Genomic DNA, 14,353 nt, shown 5'->3' with positions numbered 1-14,353 from the left:
CCTGTACACTATGCCGGCCACTTGGTTATGGCGTTCCATGTATGCCTTGCCTGCTAGCATCTTGCACCCTGCTGTTATGTGCTGGATTGTCTCTGGGGCATCTTTACACAGCCTGCACCTGGGGTCTTGCCTGGTGTGATAGACCCCAGCCTCTATGGATCTTGTACTCAGAGCTTGTTCTTGTGCTGCCATGATTAGTGCCTCTGTGCTGTCTTTCAGTCCAGCTTTGTCCAGCCACTGGTAGGATTTCTGGATATCAGCCACCTCCTCTATCTGCCGGTGGTACATACTGTGCAGGGGCCTGTCCTTCCATGATGGTTCCTCGTCTTCCTCCTCTTTCTTGGGTTTCTGCTGCCTGAGGTATTCACTGAGCACTCGGTCAGTTGGGGCCATCTTCCCAATGTATTCTTGGATGTTCGTTGTCTCATCCTGGACTGTGGTGCTGACACTCACCAGTCCCCGGCCCCCTTCCTTCCGCTTAGCGTACAGCCTCAGGGTGCTGGACTTGGGGTGAAACCCTCCATGCATGGTAAGGAGCTTTCTTGTCTTTAGGGGCTACATGAATAGGATGACGGACCTATGGATTCTTCGATACCCAACATCCACAATGACGGCGAAACAACTAGTAGCTCAGTGTTCCAACATTCGAAAGAAGGGACTGCTCTCACAGCTAGAGATTGACGAGGTACAACACAAATGCCACAGCAAGGAGGAGTCAGGACGCCAGGTCAGGGGGGAGATATCATCACCCCCACCCGAGATTGGGTACATAGCCCCAAGTGCGATAGGAGAAGGATCATTGAGTGCGAGAGGAACTGACCTGAAAAATAGGATAATGGCCAAGCTTGAAACCTGGATCCCCCGTAGCCGGTTACCAAGATTACGTGAAGTACCCTCAGAAGGTCTGCTAGATGATGTTAATGCAGCATTACGGATATATATATATATATATATATATATATATATATATATATATATATATATATATATATATATATATATATATATATATATAAAATTTTATATTTCCTATCACCTTAAATCTTCAGTCAAAGACAAGTATCTTTGACAGTGTATATACAGATGTGTTATACATAAGAGACAAATATTGTTCTCTTAATATGTTCGCATTATTACATTTAGCTTGCTTACATATATGTGTAAAAAGAAAATGTACAAGCTGTGATAACTGTTTCTGATAGAATGAAGAGTAGACTGATATATGAAATATTCCTTTATTGGGTGAGAAAATCAGACCATGTCATAACTGCTTTAAGTCATACAGAATAGATATCAGAGCCTTAAACAGGCTGACTTCTGCTAAATGGGTCAAACTGGGCAGAAAGTCTACAAACACATAACATCCTTATAGAATATGATGTAACACTATAGATCAACTTACCTCAGAATATATAAAGCATATAAAAAATTACAGCAATATGATGCAACAAACACAGCAGTGCTACTAATCCAAAATACTCAAAGCTTCATAGAACTGAAACAAACATTTATTTTAGCTCCATTCTGCTGCTGATACATACTTTAGGTTTCTGAACATTAAACTTGTTGCTGCCTTTCATAGTGTGTAACTTGAAGGCCCTGAGTACTTTCTCCCACACTGAAAACACTGGAATGATAAAATTATTTGAACATTACCTAATAAGACTGATTCAGGACAGACAATTAGTTATGTTAAACTTTCCTAGCAGTCCTTCACAAACAGGGAACAGTCTGTCTATTCTCTCCATCTGTCAGCTGCTGCTGGCTCTTCCTCCTCCTCTTCCTCACACACTGCTGAGTTTGTCCTGGTGGATCATCAGGGGTGCAAAGCCTCACAGATGATGTGCAGCAGTGGGTCCCTCAGTCTGTCCTCACTCTGGACACTTGCAGTTGTCACACATGGAAATCAAATGTGTGATAAGCTGCAGGATTCAAACAAGTGTAACTTATAAACACATGTTCAGACTTTTATTCCACAATCAGAAAGAAAAAGAGAGAGAGTGCAGGACAGACAGACAGGTGACAGTCTCAGGTGTACACACTGCTACAAACAAGAGGATTTAGTGTTTGTGTTATTACGAGTGCTAAACAAGAAGAGTCCCAGATGGTACAGTGGACACACGTGTGACTGCTGTGATTAAAGCATCTTTCTTTCAGCTTAAGGAGTGAACCGTCAGCTCGTTCAAACACACGTTAAAGTCTGTTTGGCTCGACACCACCGAACAGAGGCAGCAATATAACATAGCTAACATTAACAGTGCAGTGAATCCTGCTTGTGCCGTGATATTCAGGACTGCAAACCGAGCAGCATCACTGACTTTCAGCCTGTTGTGTTTGTGGATATATGACTGACTTTAATTATCCATGAAATCATCACATTCTCTGTAAGATTAAGGTCAACTATATATATATATATATATATATATATATATATATATATATATATATATATATATATATATATATATATATATATATTGAAGTAGAGGCTTTAAAACCAAGTTAACGCTGAAAGTACAAACATCACTAATGTCACATAACTTTGCCGACATGTGGCCAACAGTAATGTTTTAATGTTCTTTGTTATTAAACATTCGCACATAAGTAAGTGACATCATATTCAGTACTTACTTTTGACAGTTCACTCTTCTTCTGCCGTCTGCCGTATTTTTCGGTAAAATTATCCACACCCACCGCTGCGCTATGAATTGTGGGATATATGGGACCACGAAGCGTGCACCGGACTGTCGCTACCATTGACTGTAGCTACCCGATCCATACCGGAAACCCGATCGGTTCCCCGCATGCGCAAATCTTAGGTCACTTCCTCTCTTTGCCAACATTGCGACATTCAATATATTTGAATGATACGGTTAGCGCCCAGTTAGCACCTAGTATTTCTCAACAGCTCTGCCTCCTTTTCGACTACGGGGACATTTAAACAATGGATAATCCGTATACAAACAAATGCATGCTTTTCTCCTCAACACAGAGCGTTCCCCGATTGAACAACAGCGCCGTAAAATAAGAAAAATGGCGCCTAATTAATAATACAGACTTTGTAATATGTCACGTGAAGATTCATCAGCCAGATGAAGTGTTCACTGACAATTGACAGTGATAGCGGACATCATCATCACTATTCCAATCAATCCTCTCCACACAGACAAGCATAAACACACTCGACTATCACTAAATCAAATTTAACACACGTTTTGTAATGACGCTAATTCAGTTTACAATAGGGCTCATTCGCTCGGTCAGCAGGGGGCAGTATCCTCGTACACTGAGGAATAAACTGCCATTAAATGAACAGAAGAAGAAGAAGAAAACATCTGCGCATGCGCGGTACGGATCGGGAGTCCTGATCCGTAACTATCTTTTTATTTTTCGTTTTTGTCTACATTATATTGAAATGTTTCATTATTGGAAACATTTTAAGAGATTATTATTCTTAACATCTTAACAGATACTCTGACCCATAACTATCGTAAAATGCTTCAACCGGAAGTAGACACCTTTTGCGCATGCTGGGTATCAATCGGGTTTCCGGTACAGATCGGGTAGTGACACGGACCACGCTTGATATTTGGGGAAATCGACGGCGCATTTGGAGTACACTTTGAATTGGGACAGCCGTCGTCGCGTGGCGGTGACGTAATCGCACTCAAAATGCATACTTCAAGCGTGCGGTCTCTGAATTGGGACATAGCCTCAGATGGCTGAATTACCTCTTCAGTGTGCCGTCAAGGTTGGCAAAGGCCTGGTAACAAGCCATTAATCTGACTCAGGTGTGTTGGAACAAGGATAGATCTAAAAGCTGCAGGACAGTAGCTCTCGAGGACTGGAGTTGGAGGCCCCTGCCATAATCTAATGGGCAGTGGTGGTTACATCGATCTTTCATGTATGGGTGAAATATATATTTTAAAATGTGAAATGGCATGTAAGGATCCTATTTTATAACTCTGAAATACATATCTAGATATTAATGTAGACTGAGAGTCATCCAGTCTTTACCAAATAAAGACATAGCTTGCACTGAAGATATACATGTAACCTTGTGTCTTATACTTACCTTGGCAGCCTTAGCAGAGCTAGTTGCTGTTGGCGGCCGCTTGGCAGCAGTAGGTGTAGTTGCCTTGGGTACAGGGCTTTTTTTATTGGCTGAAGCAGTGGTGGGGGAGGGGCGTTTGGCCGAGTTGGCCTCGCCATTTGTGGAGAGAGTGGATGGGCGTGATTTGGCAGAATCTGGTTTGGTGGAACCTGCATTAGGCTGGTGATTATGAAATTAAAGAAGCCAAAATAATAGTAAAAAAAGGAGGACAGCGCAGAAAAGAAAGGAAGAAAAAGAAAGACAGATAGAAAAAGAAAAAGCTGCAGTGAACTCAGCAATGACTGCAATGACAGCGTGATATAGCAGCCCAGCCAGCAACCATAGATAATCATAAAACAGGCCATAAATTATAAAACCGACTAAGCAATTTATAACCAGCTTAGAAAGGTCATGATTACTAAATAATGAAATTACAGGCCTCAAGTGAGATAAAATGAGCAGTAGCCCACAGCTGCATGTAATATGGAAATTCAATGTCAGACACTGGACAGATTCACAAACACGTCAGCTAGCATGCAGTTAGTGGACAGTGAGTTTCATTTGTGTAAGCTTATAATGTAGAAAGTTGTATGAAAACTCTCTGGCCTCGTGGCTTTAACGTAAACAGTTAGCTTAAATGCTACCTACTGGGAACATGTCAGTATGAAAGCGGTTTATTTGCCAGTTGGTCACTAAAGTTCTTTGGGTTTTTGTCTTTACTCCTAAATTTATACTCATTTACTCCAAAGGTGATAGTCTATTATGTATATAATTCTGTTCTGTATGTATACACTTGTTTCATTAACAGTAAAGCAGCTAAAACCGATTAATGAAACAGGTTCAATAGAGGGGAAACAATGAGACAACCTGAGGCAATACAAATGGTTTTACAGGTCAAGATATTTTTTGTCAAGAACATTTTTTTGTCACTACTAGCCTCAGTGTAACTATTACTAGTATGAGACAATAACTGGACCCTACCAAGGTAGCACAGAGTATCCAACTCCACCAGAATGGCACATCAATACATGCCAGTGCCAGAGGTTTACTGTGTCTAAAGAGCATAGAGGAGATTCCAGGAAACAGGCAGTTACTCTAGGAGAGCTGAAAAGGGTTGGTTCTTAAGCCAACATCAAAACCGGTATTTGATCCTTTGTCTAAGGAGGAATAGGACGAGCACTGCCAGAACTACAAAATGACCCCCAGGAGGCCACAGGTGTGAATGTTTCTGACCAAACAATCAGAAATACACTGGATGGCTCAAGGGCCTGACGTCCTCTAGTGGGCTGTATTACTGTTTGTCCATCCATCTATCCATCTTCTTCCGCTTATCCAGAGCCGGGTCGCAAGGGTAGCAGCCTAAGCAGAGAAGCCCAGACCTCTCTCTCCCCAGCCACCTCCTCCAGCTTGTCCAGGGGAACACCAAGTCCACCAGAGAGATATAATCTCTCAAGCGTGTCCTGGGTCCCAGTGGGTCATACCCAGAACACCTCACCCAGGAGGCATCCTTGTCAGATGCCCGAACCACCTCAACTGGCTCCTTTCGATGTGGAGGAGCAGTGGCTCTACTCTGAGACTCTCCCGGATGGCTGAACTTCTCACCCTATCTCTAAGGGAGAGATATTGCTGTCTGTAATATTCTTCAACATGTTGCTCAACATCAGTTTGGTGGTGGGTCAGTGATGCTCTGGGAAGGCATATCCATGAAGACAGGCACAGACCTCTACAGGCTGGGAAACAGCACCCTGGCAGCCATTAAGTATCTGGATGAAATCCTTGGACCCACTGCTGGTGAAGTGGGTCCTGGGTTCCTCCTGATGGACGACAATGCCAGGTCTCAAGTGGTAAGAGTATGCAAGCAGGAGAATTTATCCTGGAGAATAAAGGATGATTGACCCCAGCGCTCACTTAACGTGAATCCAAAAGAACACCTCTGGGACATTAGGTTTCAGTCCCTTCGACACCGCCAGGTTACACCTCAGACTGTCCAGAAGCACAGTGATGCCCTGGTCCTGATCTGGGAGGAGATCCACCAAGATACCATCTCACTGGCAGCATGCACACAAGCACACGGGGGACATGCATACTACTGAGTACCATATATATATATATATATATATATATATATATATATATATATATATATATATATATATATATATATATATATATATATATATATGTGTGTGTGTGTGTGAAATTGCAACTCAAAATGGTTGTAATTGTGTGTGTGTGTGTGTGTGTGTGTGTGTGTGTGTGTGTGTGTGTGTGTGTGTGTGTGTGTGTGTGTGTGTGTGTGTGTGTGTGTGTAATGTAGTCCTGTCAATCAGAAAATAAAACAATTATTCCAACTGGCGCACCTCAAACGCTATTCACACCAAGCTTAGGGTTACCACCTATGATGTCATGGGCCTCAGAAGGTAAAATACTGGTGTGACCAAGACTTTAGACAGACACACACAGACCTCCCCTAGCACACACACAAGAGATAAAGGAAATATGTTTCTGTGATTTCTGTGATCAGCTTCTGCAGCATTTGTAAGCAATTGTGTGTCTTGCTCAAGGACACTTCACAGGCTTTCGTTGCAACTGTGGGAGGTCAGACTTGTTATTATCGGGTGACTGCTTTTACCACGATGACTGTGCAGTTTGCGTGCTGGAAATGTGCGTAGATGACACTAATTATTCTCTTTATGCGTGTCTGTATGTGACCCACCTTGCTCTTGCTGTCAGGGCTCGCCAGGGTCTTGCTACCATTCCCTGTGGGAGACTTGGCCGTCCCTTTCACACCCTTCTCCTCCTTCTTCTCATCTTTGTTGGTCTTCTCCGGCTTGTCCACCTTTTCCGCCTTGTTGTTTTTCTCCGCGTTCATCTTCTCTAGCTTTTCCTCGTTTTTGATTATCTTCTCAGACTTCTGGTTCTTGTCTGGGCCGTAGTCCTTCTGCTGTTCTTCCTTCTTGTCAAAGTTGTCAATCTTGTCTGTTTTCCCAGACACGGTGTCTGTCTTCTCCTGCTTGTCTTTGTTGTCAGATTTAACTGCGAAAGAAAGAATGCTGTCATTAGCGTCAGACTATTTTAACAAACCCTGTTGCATAATGAGTAACGGGATGTGACTGGAGACAAAAGAGCCCACATATATAAATTCAAAATTGTAACAAAATTCTAATAAATGTCATCAAATATCAAGATTCTGTTCAACTTACAACATGATTTTGAAAGCTGCTTTGCAGTAAGCAAAAGGGGGATGTACATATTATGTGCAGTCTAGTTCATATTCTCAAAATCTCTATATCTCTAGCTTAAAAACAAAACAAAACAAAAAAAACGCCACTGCACTTTACAGGAAAGGCCAGAGTCATCTTTATTTTCTGAGGCGGCTGAAGTCCTTCAACATCTGTTGGACAATGCTCAGGATTTTCTGTGAGTCTGTTGTGGCCAGAGCTATCCTCTATGCTGTTGCATGCTGGGGCAGCAGGTTGAGGGTCGCAGATGCAAATAAACTGATCCGCAAGGCCAGTAATGTTGTGGGGATGGAGCTGGATTCCCTTAAGGTGGTGTCGGAGAGGCGAATGTTGTCCAAGATAAAGACAATGCAGGATAATACCTCCCACCCACTCCATGACGGGCTGGCTAGTCACAGGAGCACGTTCAGTGACAGACTGAGATTACCAAAAAGCACCACTGAATGACACAGGATATCATTCCTGCCTGTGGCCATCTCCCTGTACAGCTCCTCCATCTAACACACTGTAAACACTGCAATAGTTACATCCTTTTTGCACACACTCTTTTCTACTCAGTAATGTTGCTGTCAACATTCTTGACATTTATTTATAATCACCTCCGTCAATCCTTGATATTTATTATTTAGTGATTTGTATATATTGTTCTATTTCTTAAATTTCTTAAGTCTGTAACATATTGTATTGTTAAATAGTCTTGTCTGTTTCTGTTATTGATATTTATACTGGAGCAACTGTAACCCACATAATTTCCTTAGAGATTAATAAAGTATGCTGATTCTGATTCTGATTTAAGATAAGTGCTATCTGAGCAGAAAGCATAAATCCGTTTTAACATTTTACTTTCTACAAGGTTAAATAAAAATCAGCCTCACAAATCAATCATCCAGGCATAATTTAAAACATTCTGTATGTTTTAAACCAGCGGTTCCCAACCTTTTTTGCACCACTGACCGGTTCGTTTATTGTATTTATGGTGGATAAATACAACAAAATAAAACCAGTACTGGTACCAAAAAAAAGATTTATTCATAACACACGGGAAAAGACCCAGAGAAACGGAGTTAACGATAAAAAAAAAAAAAGATAAAAACCCTGAAAACCATAAACTGAAAATCTCAACTCTCGTGGCCCGGTACCAAATGACTCACAGACGGGTACCGGTCTGTGGCCCGGGCGTTGGGGACCGCTGCTGAAAAAATAAATAAAATAAAAGACAAATGTAGTAATGAGTAAAAGAAACCAAAGCTGACTTATCCACCCATCCCGGATCTTCTCTGAGCTTTTTCTGGCACTAACAATGTGCACTCATTATTTGTTAAATGGCCCTCGTCATATCCGTGTAAGCAAAGGCCATCTGAGGCTATGAAGAAACCATGTCTGTGAAATGATAAAGATTATTCTGTCCTGTGAAATGTGAGAATATACAGTGACATACAAACAGGACCAAGCTTGAGCACAAACTTTAATCCAGTGTGGCACCTAAATGATGACACAGTGCTAATGTTGAAGGTTGTGTTCACCAACAAAACCCATCACATCAAATGATCTTCTGGTTGCAACTGCACTTTTGTTATTTATAGATTTGAATCTCCACATGGAAGGTTTTATGTAGGTCGAGGCAGCAGATGATTCTGGGTCTGGCTGGTAAACAGGCCAGCACCATCTATTTTATTGCACTGCCTTATGTAAGAGCTTGCAATGGTGAGGCTGTATCCTCACAATAATCCATGTCAGAGGGGTCAAACCCTATCCAACCCTGAACCCTTTTTAAGAGTCGATCTGTCATCTTTTTTATGAACTAGATGACTTATATCTCTCTTATGATTCATCTATAATTAGATTTTATTTGTCTTTATTTGTATTGTACTGTTACAAAATATCTAAACCGTTTCTTTTAAGAAACACCATCTATCATTAAATGCTTAATAACTACAAAGTGCAGAGTACTCTAACAGATTGGAGAATAAAACTAAAGCAAACACAAAATGAGGTTCCAGCAGGAAGGTTTTAAAGCTGCATTTGCAAGTGAAATTAATAGGTTGTTAGTCTCGATTTAAAGGTCTCGATGGTGATCTTAATAAATTATTCCACAACAGCAGAGCTCTACCACCAACTGAGTCCTTAATAATCTGGGAGATACTTAAATAGCTTGCGCCCTGTGATCTGAGTTATGGTGGAACATGGAGACCAAAAAAATGATCTTCAACGACGGTGAAAGGAGGGCTGTGTTATGGGCCCCGTTCTTCCGTATCTGGTTAACATCTCTGAGGATGATATGGCAATCACGGAGTGTATTTTTCTAATACATTTTTGTAATCATTCATCAATAGACTATCTTCAGCACCTCTCCCAAGAGTAAAAATCCTCAAATTAAATGTGGCGTGTTTTTCTCACTACGAGAATGACAGAATGACATCATGAAGAACAAAGAGTACAAAAAACACCTGAAGTTTGGCCTACAGGGATACTTCTACAAAAAATTTCCACATTATTTGAAACTTTAAACATGCCACTGTAATAATACTCGTGTTTACATAAATTCCAGTGTTTTTCAGTGTGTGACATGGTTATGAAGAACCTTTGGCGGTAATAACTGATCCACAGAGGAAAAAGGACAATAAAGTGAAAGAAAGAAAGTAAACAGGGATACATGAGGAGAGCAGAGGGGAATATTTAATGAGGTCGATGGGGTTAAGGACACAGCCGGCGGGGCTGAGGGCTGGGAGCAGAAAACGACAGAGGCCTTTTGTTGCCATGAAGACACATCTTATGTAACTGTGACAGTGGAAAGGCCTGGCTGTGCTGTACCCTAATGCCTCCCCCCCTCTTGCCCCCTGTTTACTGTGCGATAACTGCTCTTCCTCCTTTCAACCGATGGCAGCTTGCTGCTGCTGTGCTTTCTCCAACAATCAAGCAGCATCTACAGCTGCCATGAAAAAAGATCCATTTTCTTATGCTGCTCTTAACTGGAGCTGCAAACTAGCCTGCAGTAGAGATCAAATCAGGCACAAGCAGTAATGAGCACGGAAAGTTGCCACATGGATGGCTCACGTGTGCCGGTAAGGTGCCACAGTATGTTCAGCATTCAGTGCTACTGTCCTATTTATCCTGCTGCTTCTCTCTTTACTGGTTGTCTGCCCCAGTGATTTATTTTGTGGTGGTTTATCAAACTGTAAATGAAGTCACTTCCTGCCCTGGAAGGTTAAGCTAATGTTAATGCAAACTCATAACTTGCTGCAGTGGCTTCTTAAAGAGGCCTTCTTTGTTAAATTAATTTTAATGGCCTTGATGGCCGAGATTTATTGCAGAGCTTTGTCTGATTTTGGTGAAAATAAGTCAATATTATCCATTTCATTCAAATAGCAGCAAACAAACTAAAAGGAGAATTTGATGACAGAAGAAATGAGGCATCCTGACGTCTTCAGCTGCAGTGAACAGCAAAGGTCCATAAAATGTGTCTCTTATTCCAAACAATATTACTCAGCGTCTTTTTTAGTCTTTCGATAAAGGCAGAAATCAACACTGAGTGTTATAGAAACTTCTCACAGACAGTGAAATCCAGCCAGTGCAAAAGAATACTGAGTTGGCAGCACACTTCATTAACACGTTCCAGTTTGATCAATTAGATCAAAATCAGTGGAGCAGAGGCACACATACTGTCCTTTTCATGCCACACATTCCTTTTCTGTGGTGCCTGCGTTTAGCCACAATAGAACTTTACTAGTGATAGTTCAGCAATACGAAGCACAAGATTCAGCGACAAGCTTTCTGTGGCTTTAAATAACCTTCTTAAATCCTTCTTCATACAAGCCTAGAGACTGGTTTGTGATATCCTGGTAACCAAAGTGTGTAGTCCACAACCAGGTGGCAAGTGGTTGTGGGAGGTATAGCATGTGCAACCACACTGGCTTACTTAAAACAAATGCTGGTCACACAGCTGGTGACCAGCACAAGGAGGAGGTGCCAGGCTGTGGCTGCATAATGTTCTTCCACGTGCTACTGAGGCCCCCCTCGTTAAATGAATCAATTGTTGCCAATACATCCTCTTTCTTCAAACTTCAATCATCCAATCCAGTAAACGAAACAATGGCACTGGCAGACAAGCTTGAGTTTTTCATGGGTGCGACCCAAATACTCAACTCTGGTCCTCAACCCATAAAAAGGGGAAACAAACAGGCTTTTCAATGATATAAAATTTAGTGCCTGAAGCATTGTTGCAAGAAATAAACACAAATGTCCTCATTTTTTCGCCTCTATAGACTATGGGCTTCTATGGACAAAACAGATTTCCCCAGAAAAAGTTGATCTGCCTCGCAATTGAAGCCCCAGTCTTCACATGTGAAAAATACATCCGGACACTCATCAACCAATGTGCAAGATCATATCTGTTAGACAGTCATCAAATGAGATGAAACCCAATGATGAAGAAAACCCATTCCCCCTCACTGAATTGTCTTATTACATCTCAAACTAGAGAAGGAGATGACAATTAAAAGAGGCTTAACCTTAGAAATAATGAAAATGAATTACATCCAGAATAAATTTGAATCCCCTTGGAGGAAAATATCCTTTGGCCAGACAGCCTTCACAGTAGGATTAGCCTTGTTTTCGATCCAGCTACTCTTACAAATATATTATTGCCATCGCTATCTTGTCTTTGTAGGTAGTCTTGACTGTATGTAACCTTGCTAAACAGCAAGCTTGGTCTGCTGTCATTGGTGTTGCCATTTGTCTTTTATTTCTCTAGTGAACAGAGGTTGCCCGAGGGTCACTGACCAGTCTCTATGCCTGTGTGACTGAGACCTATTGAACGTTTACCTTTAACTGTTCAGCTGAGTTTACTAGTTATATGTTACTTGAATTATTCCTTAGTGAATGTGAAAAAGGTGGTATATATATATATATATACATATATATATATATATATAGCCATAGCAGCTGGATTGATTGGTAATTTTTGATTGATTGGTAATTTATTTCAACATGTGAACAATATACAAGTACATTTAGAAAAGAAATAAGAGAGAAAAAAAATACTATACAAATTACATACAAAAAAACATTCTGATTAATTTACATGTTGAAAGGGAGTGGGAAGAAGTATACACTTATTTAATCCCACCCCTGTCCCATAAATTATCAGTGAATATTTAGTCAGCTTCCTTACTGATATAATTTGTAATAAAAATAGTGAACAGATTTCTGATATACTATATACTATAATATCACATCATGAATTTTTTGTTTGTTTGTTTTTAAATAGAGACATTCACTTAATTTAAATATTTTCCTTTTCTTTATAGATCGAGAAGATCATATTTTTATAACTCTTTTTGAACAGTTTTATGTTTGGACATTGCTTTAATTCCATATTCAGTTTGTTCCATAGTTTCACTCCTTGAACAGAAACACAAAAGCCTTTTCTTGTAGTACGTATCTTCATTGTTTTGAAGTTACAAAAACCCCTTAAATTATAACTTCCTTCTTTCAAAAAAAACATACTCTGAATATTACCTGGCAGTTCTTTATTTTTTGCTTTGAATAGAATTTGTGCTGTTTGGAATTTCACTATATCGTCAATTTTCAATATTTCAGACTGCAAAAATAGTGAGTTTGTATGTTCCCTATAACCTGCATTGTGGATGATTCGAATTGCTTTCTTTTGAAGAGTAAAAAGTGAATGTAATGTGGTTTTATAGTTATTGCCCCAGACCTCTGCACAATAGCTTAAGTATGGTGAAACCAGTGAACAGTAGAGAATATGAAGTGATGTTCTGTCAAATACCTGTTTTGCCTTGTTTAGTACTGCAATGCTTCGTGATACTTTGGAATGAATATATCTTACGTGAGCTCTCCAGTTAAGTTTTTCATCTATTATTACCCCCAGAAATTTATTTTCACTGACTCTTTCAATATCAACACCATAGCGTAGTGGTTAGACTACACGCCTTAGGAACAGAGGATCGCAAGTTCAATTCCTGCCTGGGGCGTCTGTATCCAGTAAGGGTCCTAAGGCTAGACCCCCTATGCTAAGCGAGCCTACCGCAGACATGAGCGAGACAGATAAATATGAAGGCATGCCGGCTCGGACGTCGCCCGGATCAACAAGGTCCGCGTCAGGTGTTGAGGAACCAGGGCACCCTGACGAAAAGTGGGCTACTGGAACAAGAAGGCATCGGTGGGCAAGAGACGAAAACAGGGCGTTGTTGGAATGCTACTACGCAAGTAACCCCGGCAGAAGGGGCTACATGAATAGGATGAGGGACCTATGGATTCTTCGATACCCAACATCCACAATGACGGCGAAACAACTAGTAGCTCAGTGTTCCAAAGAAGTTCGAAAGAAGGGACTGCTCTCACAGCTAGAGATTGACGAGGTACAACACAAATGCTACGGCAAGGAGGAGTCAGGACGCCAGGTCAGGGGGGCGATATCATCACCCCCACCCGAGATTGGGTACATAGCCCCAAGTGCGATAGGAGAAGGATCGTTGCGTGCGAGAGGAACTGACCTGAAAAATAGGATCATGGCCAAGCTTGAAACCTGGATCCCCCGTAGCCGGTTACCAAGATTACGTGAAGTACCCTCAGAAGGTCTGCTAGATGATGTTAATGCAGCACTACGGGCAATACCTACAACCACGATTACCGACACTAACAAGCTGATCTACAATACGGCAGCAGTGATCAGTGAGATGCTTGGCTACAAGTTGAACAGCCACAAGGGGCAGTACCCTCCATGGAGAAGGAGGCTAGAGGGCAAGATCAAAGTAGCACGGAGGGAGGTTAGCCAACTAACGGAGTTGCAGAAAGGTGCGACAAATAAGGTGCCTAAGAAATACAGCAAGCTGTCCATACCTGAGGCCTTGGAAACTGCCAAGCAGAGACTCACAGCCTTGGCCAGCCGCTTGAGGAGGTACACCAGAGAGATAGAAGGCAGGAGAATAAACCAGCTGTTCTCCACAGAACCAGCAAAGGTGTACTCTCAGTGGCAAGGGAACAATAAGAGGACAGC

At 41.4% G+C, this 14,353-nt stretch overlaps 1 protein-coding gene across 4 annotated transcripts in view; it reads right to left on the bottom strand.

Moving 5' to 3' along the window:
• Positions 1–14,353, bottom strand: part of LOC308383782 (uncharacterized protein) — a 198,105-nt gene that overhangs the window by 29,082 nt on the left and 154,670 nt on the right. For all 4 annotated transcript variants that reach the window (XM_080861897.1, XM_080861898.1, XM_080861900.1 and 1 more), the window contains 2 exons: positions 6,810–7,129; positions 4,076–4,273 (listed from right to left, as the gene is read on the bottom strand). In XM_080861897.1, coding sequence (XP_080718023.1) covers positions 4,076–4,273; positions 6,810–7,129 — 518 coding nt within the window. The remainder of the gene's footprint in view (positions 1–4,075; positions 4,274–6,809; positions 7,130–14,353) is intronic.

The sequence above is a fragment of the Rhamphochromis sp. 'chilingali' genome (assembly GCF_963969265.1).
Source record: "Rhamphochromis sp. 'chilingali' genome assembly, chromosome: 16".
Lineage (NCBI taxonomy): Eukaryota > Metazoa > Chordata > Actinopteri > Cichliformes > Cichlidae > Rhamphochromis > Rhamphochromis sp. 'chilingali'.
The sequence above is the reverse complement of the archived record's forward strand: the minus strand, read 5'-3'. Positions and strand labels throughout refer to the sequence as shown.